This window comes from Centrocercus urophasianus, unplaced genomic scaffold (assembly GCF_019232065.1).
Source record: "Centrocercus urophasianus isolate 14NV4802_14NV808 unplaced genomic scaffold, USGS_Curo_1.0 seq_34, whole genome shotgun sequence".
Classification (NCBI taxonomy): Eukaryota; Metazoa; Chordata; class Aves; order Galliformes; family Phasianidae; genus Centrocercus; species Centrocercus urophasianus.
Genome location: NW_024884911.1, coordinates 5828015 through 5843012, shown reverse-complemented (window position 1 = coordinate 5843012; position 14998 = coordinate 5828015). Strand labels below are relative to the sequence as shown.

Here is a 14998-nt window from a genome sequence, read left to right as displayed (position 1 = left end):
GATCTGTCTGAACTATAAAGCACGTCTCTCCTTGCACTGGATGCAATCATTGGCCAGAAGGCATGAGATAGCAGCAAACTCCAGTAACGACCTACACATGACAAGCACACAGTGTCTTTTACAGTTAAAGAAATGGAATTTATCACTTACAAACAAACAAACAAACAAGAATTAAAACATTAACGATGCCACTTTATTAGCCGTAATTACAAAATACACATCATGACAGGCAACCCTGGCCCAGTCACAAAGCTTGACTGCAGTCCAGGTGTCTGAGCTGCCAATTACCCAGAAAATCTCAGTGCAAAACAAGCGTTTGGGCAAAGCACACACAAACAATTAATGCAGTGTTTCCACCCTAACCTTCACTCTCCTTACAGGAACCTGACAGATAGGGATCGTAAGGAACGGTGTCACTTCAGGAATGAGAATAAACCACCTTAAGCACAGACTGCAACTTTCACAAGCTGCTTTGCAGTTCTTCTGCACGCACTCACAGACACACTGATAAAACCAGATGACGTCCCTGGGCACCTGGGTAAGACAATCCCATGCACAAGACTTGCCAACCCGAGCCAAGTATCACGTTGGGGTTTTGATTAAACTGACTGCATTGCTTGGCCTCTGGCACACAAATCTCACCATTAATTGCAAAGCCATCCTGAGGCAAAAGCTTCAGCAGTTGCAGATATATTCTAGGCAGCACTGCTATTCTGGAAGAGCCCAGCTCTGTGATTCAATCCATATGTCTCAAGTGCACCATTTCACTAAAGAGGATCCCTTTGGAAAAAAAGGAAAAAAAAAAAAAAAAAGCAGAAGAAATGACGAGAAAACCAGCAACTAAATGGAGAATTATTAGGAGACTGGGGAAAGCTACAGACATCTTCAATAAAGAACCCTAATGCTGGCTCAGGACGTTTCATTTTCCATCATCTCACACCACAGTATAAGCTGGTGGTGTAAAACATCGACTCTTTGCACTCCCTGAAAGGCTCTACAGCAAAAGAGGTGAAATCAGATTTGGCAGGGCCAGGAAAGCAGGCAGCCAGAACTGTAAATTAACTTCTTTCAGCAGTCTGCTGAGGCAGGGAAAAGTACACGGGAGCGTGCGTCTGTGGCGCATCTCGACAGAGAAATCCAGGTTAGTAGACACCCCTAATTAATTTTAAAAGCGTTTTTTGAAGCTTGACAAGAACTTCAGCACGAGCTTTGCCCAGTTCCTTCCTGCCCCTGACCGTGCAGAATGCAGTTCCTGGTTCAAGGAAGCTGGGGACCTTGCTACCCTCCCTCAATAAGTGCTCCCACCTGCACCAGTGCCTCGTGCTTCTTGCTCCTGCACAAAAGATATGAATGACATTCGGAGCTGAGGCTCTCCATGAGGTCCTCCCCCCATGAGGTGAGAAAGCCTGCAAGCTTTGCAGTTACCACCAGCCTGACCTTCCCAAAAGCCCGTTGCATTAGTAGCACCGTTATCCTCCTGCAGGAGCAGATAAAGGCTATTTGACACGTTAACAGCACTCTGCCTGCAAAAGCAAGCCCTAAATCTGTCCTCCAGCACCTGAAAAATACAGTAAGATGCATTTGCACAGATAGAAAGACTATTTTCTGCGGAACACCTTTTGCTAAAGCAAAATTTATTGATCCAATCTCGTAACCTTGAAGGCATCTGGAAAGAAAAAAAATAACGTTCAGAAAAGGTAAAGCTAAGAGCTTTCTCCAGAGCAAGAAATGCTAAATTCAAGGGCACAGGGAAGGAGAAAGCCATGACAACAGTGAAATGAAATCTGGGATTATCAACCCCATTGACAATTGTTTTTGTCTAAGTGTAAACAAGGCAGAAGATGAAAAGAGAGCTGGCATTTCAACCCGAGAGCAGCACAGCACCTGAGAGGCACAAACATCTCAGTTGAGAGCACTGAAGCACTTGGCGGCCCTAAGAGCAGCCCCAGCACCCTGGCTCACCCTCCCTCCATTTCTGATACTTTCATTTTGCTGGTGGTCTTCAAACACAAACAAAACCCAACAAAAACACAAAGGAGGAGAGAGGACGAGTGCCATCCTTTTAGCATCATACACCACACCTCATCCCAGGCCAGCATTTGGCTTAAGTCAAGAGCAGATGTTTCCGCCAGCCTTCAGCTTCCCTGCATTGGCAGAAAGGTACATGCAGGCATTTGGGAGACCTTCTCACTTCACACCTTGTTTGGCAGCATCAAAAGAAACCGTTTGGCTTTATGGTACCAACTGGACCAATAAGACACAGTTATGGTACTCAGCTGCACAAAATAAGCTCCTCTCGTTTCCTGAGAAGCCAACCTTTGAAAAGCAGCATGCACACTGAACTTTTCTACTCACGGGAAAACTAATTTCATCTACACCAATACCAGGCACTATTCCTCTATTACTTCTTGAGGATCAAAATGCCACTTCTCTCGTGGGACAGTCCCCCAAAACGTTCAATGGCTGAACCACAAACAATTCAGAACTATGGAAGTTCTGGGGCTCCAGTAAGGGCAAACTGCATGTTGTTCATCAGCCCATTGCTGAGTTTGCAGGGCTGAGCAGTAGAACTGGGCTGGGCCCCACACTGCTGCAGGAAACGAGCTTCTGTGGGTTCACATGAGATGCTTCAACACAGCATGCAGACAGTGTGAGTTCACCTCACCCAGCCGTGGAGGCAATGTGTACCTGCCTCAGCCGTTAGGCAGCACTTTCCATTCATAAAGAATCTCCAGCTGCATGTTATGGGATTTCTTTGTTCACTGCTATAATACAAACACTTTTGGGATTGAAACACAGCACCGGTGACCTTACCGAGCCAGGACCTGAACTTTGGTTCAACCCACATCTGCTAAACCAGACCTTCTTCAGCCCAGGCTGCCCTTCCTCAGGACCACCTCCATGCTGAGCTGGAAAAGCCATCCCATGGGAGATGCTGTTCCCAGAGTCTGTGGATGCAGCAGTCAAATGGATTAAATGAGCAGCACTCTGCTTGGGCTGGCTACACACAAAGCCTTGTGGGGCTTTGGTTTGGGCAGATATCCCCAAACTCAGTAGTTAGCTGTGCATGGAGCAGAAGTTACCTGCCAAGGCCGTCTTCCATGGGCAACCTCCCATGAAAGCTCACAGAGCATCCAAACAACCTGGATGAAGAGTAGAGCACCAAGAGAGGCCCATCACCCAGTACACCGCAGTGAGGCTCTGGAACAATCCCCCAGGTTTAGTGCTCGGCCTTTTGGGGACAAGGAAACCACTACAAATTTGCATTCTAATATATCTGAACTGCAAAAGAAACTGCTAATCCCCCTAACAACAAGACACATCCACGTGCCTTCTGACCTCCTCCCAGCGCTGCCATAGCCGCAGGAGCTCTGCTTGCTGCAGCCTGCGTGCCAAGAGTTTCTTCCACCCCATGGGCTATTTCTTTGCTCTCTCCCCCTGCAAAAGGCCTTTGCAATCTCACAACAGCAGTCTCTCACTCACAGCTTGATGCCAGCCGCCGCTGCCCGAGCCCTGTCCTGACATTTGTACACTTCTGTTGCAAACAACAGCTCGGCACAAAACTTAACTTGTACAACCTAGGCTCTCAGCTTGGCCACTCTTCAAACCCACCCGGCGTTCCCAGAGCCTCACAGAGACCCACTCAGCCTCCCAGCTAATTGAATTTTAATGAGAGGAAGCAGTTTTTTCCACCAGGAGAACGCCGCGCTACAGAAATGCTCTGAACCCACCCCCCTCCCCCCCATCCCTCCTGCCTGGCTGAGTTCTGCAGCAGAACACAAGCGAGGACATGGCCATCCGTGCACCCAAGGGACAAACACAGCGCAGCCGCTTTGCTGTGACCCCAGTTTAAATGATTACGGCTTTCCAAACAAGTAGTGCTGGGTTTTTATTTGGTCTCAGCCCTGCCCGGGGTTCAGACAGATGGGAATTCCCACTTAGTGCTGTCGCTGATCCCAGCTGAGACCAAGCCTGCCTAAGGCCTCCCAGCCGCTGCCTTCCATCCCACACCCCGCAACAGGATGGAGAAACCTCCACAGCAAAGACAGACACACAGCCAGGCTGCAAACACACTGGGCAGCACAGCAGCACCAAGCCAAGGCTGGCAGGGCAGCTGCCTGCAGGACAGCAGCAGCTTCAGCCCATGGCTCAGCCCAGAAGCAATCAGCTTTTCAAGAATGCACAGCCCTCTAATTGTTTGCACCTCTTTCCCATCATCCTGAGCCACAGCCCTCCCCACACACTTTCTGCTTCAGCGTGCAGATTGCAGAGAAGAAAGGAGGGCCGAAAGGAAATTGAGTTGCTGAGATATGGAGGAAATTAGGTTATAGTCCACTGCCTTCATGAAAACTATTAATTAGGTTCAGTTTAAAGCTGCTGGTATCTTGATTAGTGTTTATGTGAGAGCATATGTTGAAAACCCTCTTTGTTTGATGAGGATGACAAAAGGAAAGGACAAATTCCAGAACTGGAGATCTTGCTTGCTTCCCTCCTCCCTCAAAAGCTTATACTGATGCTTTACAACATAGATGTGCAGAATATAGGAAAAAACAAACAAACAGATTTGCTAATTGTTCATTTCTGGTCAAATAACCAGAACGTTTCTCAGGAAGCTCCCACAACAACCCCATAGCTGCATTCTGCACCCAGGGCTGATGACAGGGCAGCAGCCTCCCACAAAGGGGAACCACTGCTCTATTTTACACCACCCCCCAGGATCTAAGAGGGTTCACTGAGCACAGCCCTCTCCCTCAATGGAAATAATTTAGCCAGGAGCATTTCTTCCCTATGAAGGAAGAGACGGTCCTCACCAAACAGCAGCAAAACGAAGCAGCTTACATTTCCTTACTGGTTTGGATGCAACACTCGTTTCTGCCATCAGATCTCCCAGACCCACCTCATGTAGCAGCTCCACTTAAAATACAGCAACCAGTGCCACATTTTTGACAGCACATCCAATGCTTGCAAGATACTCCAACACCCATTAAACTCAGCTTTTACTTTTTATTGTAATAGTCAGCCTTCCCAGGGATTGCCTATTAATTGAACGCAACGTAGAAACCCGGTGCTTGCTCCCTAACTGGGATTTTGGCAGCACTGCTCAGTCCTTGCATCCCTGCTCTGTTTGTTGGTAATGTTACTGCAACTCTCTGAGTGACAGCACAGTGCAGGCAGGAGCTGGCCTTGCTGCACTTCTAATTATCCCCCAGATTGATGCTTCCCATCCCTTTGCTGGGCTGGGAGGCCCATGAGACACAGCACTTCCTGCATGCAAGCTCAATAAATAAGGAGGTAGGGAAGTCAACAGGCCTTGTTTACACTCCATTGCACTGGCGCTGATTTCAGGGAAGCAATTCTAGCTTGCAAGCAAGCTCAGGGACGAGATCACTGTATGCATAAAAGCCTCAGAAGTACAGCAAAGCACAGGAGTCGAGATTGCTAGCGAAATGCATATATTCAACTAGCTGCTGAAGTATGGGAAAAGAACTTCTACCATATGCACCTCGTCTATAAATAATCCTGTATCTCTTTGCTTAAATCATAGGAGCTCATGGGAACATTCCACCCATCACGATTTGGGGCTGCATTTTAAAAAGCAGTCGCTGTGTGGGAGATGATGGGGCTGCCAAACAAGCTGTCAAGGAGACTCCTTGAGTCACAGTGCAAGGAACCAGGAATCAATGACCAGTGCACAGAAAATGAGCAGAATACTACGGACTTCGTGAGAACTGATTTGCAAGAGACTCTTTCTTCTGTTTACTGCCCCTCAAACAGGATTTAAATCATAACACGGGGATAAAAGAAGTCCTGCTACTTTCAAAAGCGGAGCCTTTTCCATCAACACAGAGCACAAGAGCTACAGATCCGTCAGATTCTGGCAGAGGAGCTGGTTTAAAACCTCAGCAGGGGAGTGAAAGCAGAGAACCAGGGGAGATTCTCCAGCAGCCAACCTGGCCCACTGCTTGCATCAATACTAGAGGAAGCATTTACCTAGTTAGAACAGAATCTCTAAGAAACTAAGTTACATATTAAGGAATTCCATGCAAAAATCCAAGACATGTTTCAAACAAGAGCTGTCAAGCCCTCAAAACCAAAACCCAGCTCTGCAGAACGCCTCCAGAGCTGCTCATCATCACGACTTACCTCAAAGACTTCCTCATCTAATATCCTCGTTCCAAATACAATGATGCCATTGACGTCAATGATGGGATGGTCACTTCGATCCAAGAACTTGGTTATTTTCTTTTTACAGTCCAAAATCAAGGTGACGTTTTTCTTCTGCACGCTGATGGCGACCCTGTGCCACCTGGAAGAACACAGCCCACAGGTGTTACACAGAGCCTTGGTCTTTCAAGAGCAAGCCAACGATTGCAATAACAACAAATCCCTCGTAAAAACTCTCCTGCAAACCTTCACACCAGCTATTATCTGCAAATGGGTGAAAATCAGCGTTAGGCAGACTCTACATGAGTCACTGGAAAGAGAAATGACTGTGCTGGCAGATGCCATTTGCTTTTCAACCCTCCAAAATAGCTCAGAGAGCACCTGCTCTTGCTTCAGTGAAGGGACTGATAACTCCCTGGCTACCCCTCCTTCCACCCTCCTTATGCCCTGTGCAGGATCCAAGGGGGATTTTCATTGACAAGGGTTTCCTTTGGACTTTTCATTACAGGAACCAACAGTGCTGCTACCCCCCATAAGCACCAACACAGTTTGCACTAACTGGTACAGGGTTCACCTTTTACATACGCACTGTTCATCTGCCAGAGGGTACAGCTGAAGAATGGAATGTATGCACAGACATTTGTAGGACTCCAGTTTTACACAACACATGCTGGCACTGTTATAAACAATGTACTGTTTGTTCCTTTGTGCACAAAATTTCACTTACTTGCCATCTGCTAGGTTAATGCCTCTAAAGAGAGGATAGTCTTCTGGGCCTGGCTTTCCTGTATGGTCTTCATACAGGAATACAGGAGATCTACCCATCTCCACACCAATTTGCTGGATCCCTTGCTCATTGTAAATTGAGATCAAGAAGGACTGACCTCCTTTCTTCGCTTTTACAGTGGTTAAAATGGAGAAGTCCTCTGGGAATGGGGAAGCTGGAGTGGAAAAGCAAAGAGGTTAGTCAGGTTTCCTTGACAATGAATCCCTACAGAAACAATAGGTTGCCTAATGATCTACACGAAGAAGGCTGACTCTTCACCCCTCCAGATGTGTGTACATCAGCATCTCTAGAAGCATAACCTGGGAAAGAGCTCCATCTTTTCCCCAAAGCCTACTGAGATGCAGGGCTGGAACCTGAAGTAGATTGCACCTGCAAAGCCAGAGCAGGGCAGTGCCTCTCAAGGGCTACCCACCCTAATGGCACAGAACTGAACGTCACCAAGGATCTTCCATTAATGATCAGAAAGCCTTTTGCCAGCCCTCACTGCCCTGCCACACAGCCAAAAGCCACTCCGTATTTCAACTTGCAGCACAGCACAGTTCAAGGTCTTCCAGAGTGAGAATACAATGCTGGGAAAACAGAGGCTCTAAAAAAACTGTTGGTTTAAACGTATTATTTGCACCAAACTCCTCCTCGATGCGTCCTGGAGAATTAAGGAGAGAAGGCAGAAACTTCCTTTCTTTCATTTATCACACCATCTCCAAATTAACTTAATACATCAGAAAGACAGAGGGAGGTAAGCATTCCACACCAGTTAGGCAAATAAAACTCTCCAACACTGTATGTAAAGACGTAGGGGAATTGCATCAGGTTTCATCTATTCCAGGCCCAGAACAGAGCATTCTGTGGCTTTGGCTTTCAGGGCTGGTACAGGGGAAAAAAAAATATCTGTGAGCAGAAATAAATCTGGCAAACAGCAGGAAACGCCGGTTTGTCTGCATATTGAACAGCTCACAAGTTTCCATGATTTCTCTCCACTCAGGAAAGCAGACTTCTCTGATCTCAGGTGGTATCTTTCCATTTTTGCAAGGTTTGCATGGGAAGGGTCTGCAACTCTGGGCTGATGCCCTCGAAGTTTCAAGTGGACACGAACATCACCAAGCGATGCCCCGTGCGGGACGTGTCTCCTTAGCTCGTCTTTCCTCTGCCCTTCATATAGAACCTCACAAATGGAAAAGCTTGGATGCACACGTTGGAGAGGAGGTCTTAAAAACCCCAGATGCGTTACTAAAGGAGTTTGTTTGATCAGATTCTGGTAGACGACAAAAAATTAGGGTACCCTACAGGGCATAACCTCATTTCAGCAGTGTGAGACGTGCAGGGTATCTTTCCTCCAAGGTCCAGGCTTTCACAACAAGGATTGCATTGTACTGCTGGGTATCTGCTTGGGAAATCTTATACCAAGCACAGCAAAGTGGGGCAGCCCTGCCATGGGCAGCAGGGTATGTGTGTGTGACCATCTGCGTGCGGCAGGGCGCAGCGAAGGGAACAACAACAATAGAGCATTTTTCAGCTGCAGATTCGCAGCCATATAAACCGCACAAATTGTCAAGCTCAGTGCCCAAAAGCTTCCAATAGGTTTCCTCTGCCCCTACAGGCTTTTCTTAGATGGCATCCCAGTGGGGCATAAGGGATTCTGACCTGGGTATGGGGGCGTGAGCAGGGAATTCTTCTGATTACAGCACAGCTCGCGAGTTCAAAAAGAAAGAGGCCATGAAATCACTCTTTTCTTCTGCCTGGGAATTGCTCAAACTTTATTAACCACTGCTGTAAGTGAATCTAGCCCTCCAGCAGAGGACTACACTGCAGAACAACAGAGGAGGCAGGAGAAGGCATGCAAATGGTGCACCAAGTGGGCAGCTGGGGACACCTGCACAGACACGAAGTCAGCATTGCTCACCCAGTTAGACCACGTTTGTAAAGAAGCAGAAAGCATCTTCTGAATGGAGGACTCAGTCAATAATTTAGTGCTGTGGTAATAATAGAAGGATTTTCCTCCTAGGACACAGACCCAGATATCTGGCAAAGGCAGGCATCTGATCTTGGTGCCTCCCCTAGGATGAACTGAGCTTTATCTCCCTCCTGCTGAATATACACAAATCCTCCTGTAGAGCTCAATCAAGACCATACGCCTTCCTGGTTCCAATTACAGGCTAGAGTTTGGGGCCTTTTATGTAAAATAGTTCATGTCCAAAATTTCATTATGAATCCACAATACAGTACCTTTCAACTTGAGCAAGCTGCCAACTCATTAAAAAGCTGCTTTTAATTTTTTTTTTCATTATTATTAAAATGTCTCCATGGTGACGTGAGTTTCTCAACCCAAATAACCATAACAGATGAATTATAGCTGACATTACTGTTACTGCTCTGCTGTCCTGGCAAAATAACAATGCCTTCACTGTCACAGAAGTGACCCAGGCTATTGAGTGATGTATGAAAACACATCCGCACGGACAATATATACATGACAATAAATACATGGAGAGCATAGAAACTGTTCCAAATCCCTTTAAAGACAGGGAAGTCATCCCCAACAAGGGGCTTGGGAATAAGCCTCGATTTTCAGTCCACTCAAGTGAGCTCACTGCACATCCCTCACTCCTCCTCATAGCCCTGCACTAATGCTGAGTTTGGCTCGCCGCAGTGTCTTTATTTTTAACCTCATGACCAAAGCCTTTCAAATTTACCACATCCTGCTAAGCAGCAAAGGGTTCGGACCCCCATTCTGCAGATGGATCCATGGGGAGAGCCAGCATCGCTGCTCCAGCAGCCAGCACTGAGGTGTGGGGTGGGCACAAGGGCGGCACGGCCCCAACATCCACTGCTTCACATGAGCAGCTGGCATCTGCAGCACGCTCTGCTGCACACAGAGCAGCATCAGGCCCAGGTTCTTCCTTTTTGAGTGCTGGGACCAAGGATGGAAGGCTCTCATGCAAGCTCAGCCTTTGAAACACAGACACTAGGGATGCCTTCCTAGCGCTGGTGCTGCAGGTGTAGCAGAGGGGGCTGGCAGAGCCCTGACTCTATCTGGGAAGGACCAGAAAGCTTTAGCCATATAACACACACACACACACACACACACACACACACACACAAAGAAAAACAACCAGCAAAAACAATGAGATGATCCAGTTCCAAGTACAACCACAGAGCAGAACTGTTGTGCAAGTTGGTGCCGTTCCCATAGCCACTTCTCAGAGCAGAACAGCTTCTTGGTGGTGTCACCAAGCTCTGGTCTTGTTCTTCATCTGAGAAAACTTTCAGTTTTGGAATGGATGTTTTCCTCAGAGATGACTGTTCGAGTTATAACAGAGATTCTTCAGCTCTTAAATACATTCATATCTATACATGCAGACACCCACAAGCAGCACATAGAAGGCAGAATTTACTGAAAGAATGCAAATGACACTCTGCTGGCTGCCACTGAACACCCTGCCTCTCTTGCTTCTGCTGGAAGAGCATGGTTTTGCGGGGAAGCAGAACTTATTCATGGAGGGAGGACAAAGAGCATCTCAGCAGATTTTCTCACTCCTGTGGGTTTGAAAAACAGACAGGCTTTATATATATCTCTTGCTTTGCTGGCTGTGGCTGCAGAAGCAGAATGCAAAGCCCATAAAATTACCATCTTAGAAAAACACCAACTTCTAATTAGCACAAAATATTATGCACTGTGTACGCTTGCCTGTGGTGCTCAAGAGCAGAGAGGGCAAGTCATCCTGTGACACACAAAGTCACCAAAGCCACATTTCCCCTAACGCACTGTGCTGCAATCACTTCGATGCCTTTACCTCCCCTCTCTCACTCATCTGGTGGTGTGAGCTCAAGTCACGGCTCGTTATGGGGATGTATTGAGCAAACAGCTGTGGTTCTGATGGAAAACAGCAGGGCTTCCCCGCTCTGCTCTTCCCTTCCCATCTCCTGAGCAAGCAGAGCAGATTATTTCATAAGAGTCCACAGAGAGGTAGAGCTGTCTCAATTGCTCCACAGTTGTCCAGTGGAAGTGATTGAGGAGTTGCTTGATGACATCAAAGAAACACCATCTGCATCTCACCCATGAAAAACAGCAGTTGCAAGCCACAAAGTCAGAGGATGTCCAAACAGCGAGATGAGTCAAAAACAAGATTCTGATACGATATGGAGTTACCCTCTGCAACCATGGTTCAGTTCTGCATGCTCTTAGGTTGAACTCCTTGAAGCAGCGGCAACCAATCTTTGCTAAATTGGCTGGAAGTCACTACTTTTCTGCTTTCTGCACCAAAAAAGGCTGTCGGGCAAGATTTCACAGTGGCTCCAGCAACCACTGGGAAGCTCTTAAGTCCACTCTGTTCCAAACTGGAAACATTTCCTCAAAGCAGCACTCTTCAAGGGCTCTGTAAACTCCTGTGTCTTTGTGGCTTGCTCTAATGAACCTCCAGCCTCTTCAAACAGTCTTCTTGGGACATCTGTTCTCGTGGGGCAGTCTATTCTTTTTTTATGGTGCTTATTTGTGTTATGAGACACCACAGCCACAGAATAGGCTCCTACTGTGCCTGGCACTCCACAAACGCAGAGCACAACGCAGCCTGCGCTCCTTTGCATCTTCCAAGTCTCTCCCAGCTGGACGTCACTGTGTGATAATGAGAGCACAAACTTTCTAATATAGGAGAGAACATACGTGGAGGCATTGGCCAAATCTCCCTTGATGAAACCTGTCACTACATGCAAACACGATGACAAAAGGACTTACTGCTGCGTTTGATGGTTGCAAGCTTGCAACCCACCCCAAAAAACAGCAGAATCACTCATTCTCTGCCAAGAGAGCATGCATAGAGAATAGGAAGCGTGTAGTGCCTTGTGTGTGTCTGGAGAAGCTGAGAAAAGGATCAGGTATTTCTAAATAGCTAACACAAAAAGCTGCAGACTTACCAGGATACAGCTGCTTTGTCGGTGCACTGAGCTGAGCATCTTTTGTTACTCTGTAAGCAACGTCTGCTTCTTTTGAAGATCTTCTGCTTGTGCAAAACCCTGTTGTTCTTGTGATACCATCAGGTAAATTGTGAAAATCTAATACCTTCAAGAGGTCTGCAGGTTCAGCTGCAAAAAGAAAAGCAGAGAACAAGAATTAGCAGGCAACAGGGCCAGAAGTATGCTGAGGCAAACCTTTTACTCTTAAGTTAGTCGATGTAAAGAAAAATAAGCTTTAAAGCAAGCACCAGAGTGAGCATCCCTAAGGATTACACACTTGTACCATGAGAAACAAGCACAGGGCAATTCACACCAGCTGGAATAACAGGTAAACCCATGGCCATGCTTAGGGTTACAAGCGAGCTGTGGCAGAATCATCCCAGTGTGATGTGTCAGTGCTCGTCCTGCTCCTGCAGGCTTGCTCAGAGGATTCTGTGTGCAGCACCCAGACCTGCCTGGGGCAAGGAAAGGAGATTTCCCCTTTGGCAAGCATTGCCTTGTGTTGACTGCTGCACAAAACATACACACACGTGCAGGCAGCAAAACACAAGTTTGATGGAAGGGGAAAAGTCGAGTTATACACTGGCTTTCCAAAAAAGCACGTTCTGGTTTCTGTGGGAATTCAGGGCATGGCACGAGCCTTCAGCTGAGCGTGCCCTGAAGCAAGCACACAGGCACTAACAGTGTGAAGCAAAAAGCTCCTGGCCTCAGCCCTCCCTGTCCTTATCCGCCAGGCTCATGACTTTACAGGGCAGCAGGAAAACCTATGGGTATGTAAAGGAGAGGTTCTCACACCCAGCACACCCACACAGCAGGCTCCAGCCACCTCCAGATATTGAGGTCTCTAGTGATTCAGTCACGTGAGTGATCCATCTCGTTAACTTCCTCATCTGGTCTTGCTCACACTGGGAGAGATGGCATCTCCAGAAGTGCAGTAACCAGACCCAACTTTAAATGCTTGCAGTAAATTGTTTTGAATCCTGACCTGATACTTGCAGCAAAGTGCTGTCAGAAAGACGAACCACCCAACTCAGCAAACCCATGGCAGCACCCAAAGCAAACGCGTGCACGACAGCTTCATCTAGCCCTGCCTGCACAATACATCACAGCTGTATTCATTTGCTCCATGATCCATTATTTTCCCTGAAGAGAGACATCACTCAGAGCTCAAGGGCAGCCAAACATCAGGCACTCTGACATTTGCAATATCCCAGCCAATCCTCCTGGGCCCCAGCTCCCACCTGTGTCCCAAGGCATCCCATTACTGCAAAGGCCATGGAGGCACACGGCATCCCCATCACCAACATGGCAAAAAGTAATGAAAAAATAAACGATCTCCAGGAGGACAGGAAGATAAAAACAGGAGGAAGTTTTCAAGGGAGGGAAAAATAAGAATAATGAAAAAAGGGCCTCATCGTGGGCTCAAGCACTCACTAGAAAGACCAGAGAAAAGGAGGCACAGGAGAACATCCCAAGAGCCTGTACCGTATGCTACTGATTGCATCCGTGGGGAAGGCTACAGCACACACATCAGCATTGAACATTCACAAAAAACAGCAACGGAAAGAAATACGACGAGCAGATCTTTTACAGCACAAAAAGCTTTGGTTACCAAGATGATCTGCCTAATATTTGCATGGAAAAGTCACGTACATTTTTAGGCAGCTTTAAAAAAGTTTCCGTAATCCTGAGAAATTGGGTCCTCAACTGAGAGATTACAAACATATGGCAGATCCGAGTCAACGCTGCAGATAATAAACCAGCTGAGAGAGCCAGGCCCGAGCAGCACGCAGCCGTAACGTTTCCTCGTCTCTCATTCTTGTTAGACACAGAATATGGATGACATTTGTCTAAGCTGCCTTTACAGCTTGGATCTTCCCACTGCCTTCGACCAGGCTTTGTTTCACGCAGAGATTCCTGCATGCGCACAGCACAAGCCGCCTTTAAGCGACTCAACTGCTTGTTCTCCAGTTCTGCTTCCAGCCCCCTCCCTGTGCTCCGGGAGATTCAGATCAGCCAGCTCCCAGCCACCTCCAGAACTTATTTATGGAGAAGAGGGGAAAAAGGCAGAGGCAGGGGGAGGGGATGCGAATTCCAGACTCCTGACATCAGCCGCGCTCCCCAGGCGGCTGCAGGGGATTTGGAGCCGAGCTCATCGTACTGCTATAACTGTGCAGCATACAGAGAGGAAGAGCAGCACGAAGGCACCAGCAGCACATTTTGCTGGCTGTATGCATTAGCAGAATCACATCGCCTCCCAGGCCTCCAGCTGCTGCTTGGAGCTCTCCCACCCACCCTCACCCTCCATCCTGGCACTCCGTGCTGCGCTCCTCCTTTCTGGAGGATGATTTCAATGCCTGCTGCCCCACGCAGCTCTCAGGCTCCCAACACAGCGTGCAATTCATCTTCGTTTGGAAGACTCTCCGTCCTTCTCTAACTATGACAGATGAGCTCAAAGCGAGATGTTCAAGTCTAACAGCAACAACCTGGGTGCTGCCCAAGCAGCAGAATGCAGACTGTGAATCACATCAGCAAACAGGAGTGGAAAACCACGGGTCAGATGTGTGCGTGTCACCTTTGCTCACTCCCAGAGAGGCAAGAAGCCAACCGAAGTCCTCAGCCCGTTCCCACTGCACTCCAGCACTGCTCTGAGGAGCAGTTCAGCAGCATGGAATCCTCCAGCGCTACCCAGAAAGCTGGGATTCACACAGGAGCAACTCCTGCTTGTGCCCAGTTAACCAGTTTATTTATTTCCCCTTCAGCCAAATTCAAACACTGCAATCTCTTGCGTGGAGCTCCGACGGAATCACTCCAGAAGGACAGAGCCCAGGCTGACCAGGACTGGCCCTGCAAGGTATTTCTTACAAGCTTGCACTGGGCTTGGCCTGCATCCGAGAACTCAATTAGTCGTTGCTTCATGAAAGCTTTTTTTTTTTTGCTGTTTTATGAATACCATTACTATGCCACGTTACACACTGGATCATTCTTTCACCTGAGATGCACAGGGCTGCCCAAGGAAGGCAGCAGCTCTGCCCTTGCTGCACCAGAGGAGGATGGCCACAAACCCAAAAGGCAAAGTAGCAAATGACAAATACCCAC

The 14998-nt window shown here is 47.7% G+C and overlaps 1 protein-coding gene across 2 annotated transcripts in view; it reads right to left on the bottom strand.

Moving 5' to 3' along the window:
- Positions 1 to 14998, bottom strand: part of COL5A1 (collagen type V alpha 1 chain) — a 127583-nt gene that overhangs the window by 89406 nt on the left and 23179 nt on the right. For both annotated transcript variants that reach the window (XM_042830738.1, XM_042830739.1), the window contains exons 2-4: positions 11861 to 12028; positions 6893 to 7106; positions 6145 to 6307 (exon numbers count right to left, since the gene is read on the bottom strand). In XM_042830738.1, coding sequence (XP_042686672.1) covers positions 6145 to 6307; positions 6893 to 7106; positions 11861 to 12028 — 545 coding nt within the window. The remainder of the gene's footprint in view (positions 1 to 6144; positions 6308 to 6892; positions 7107 to 11860; positions 12029 to 14998) is intronic.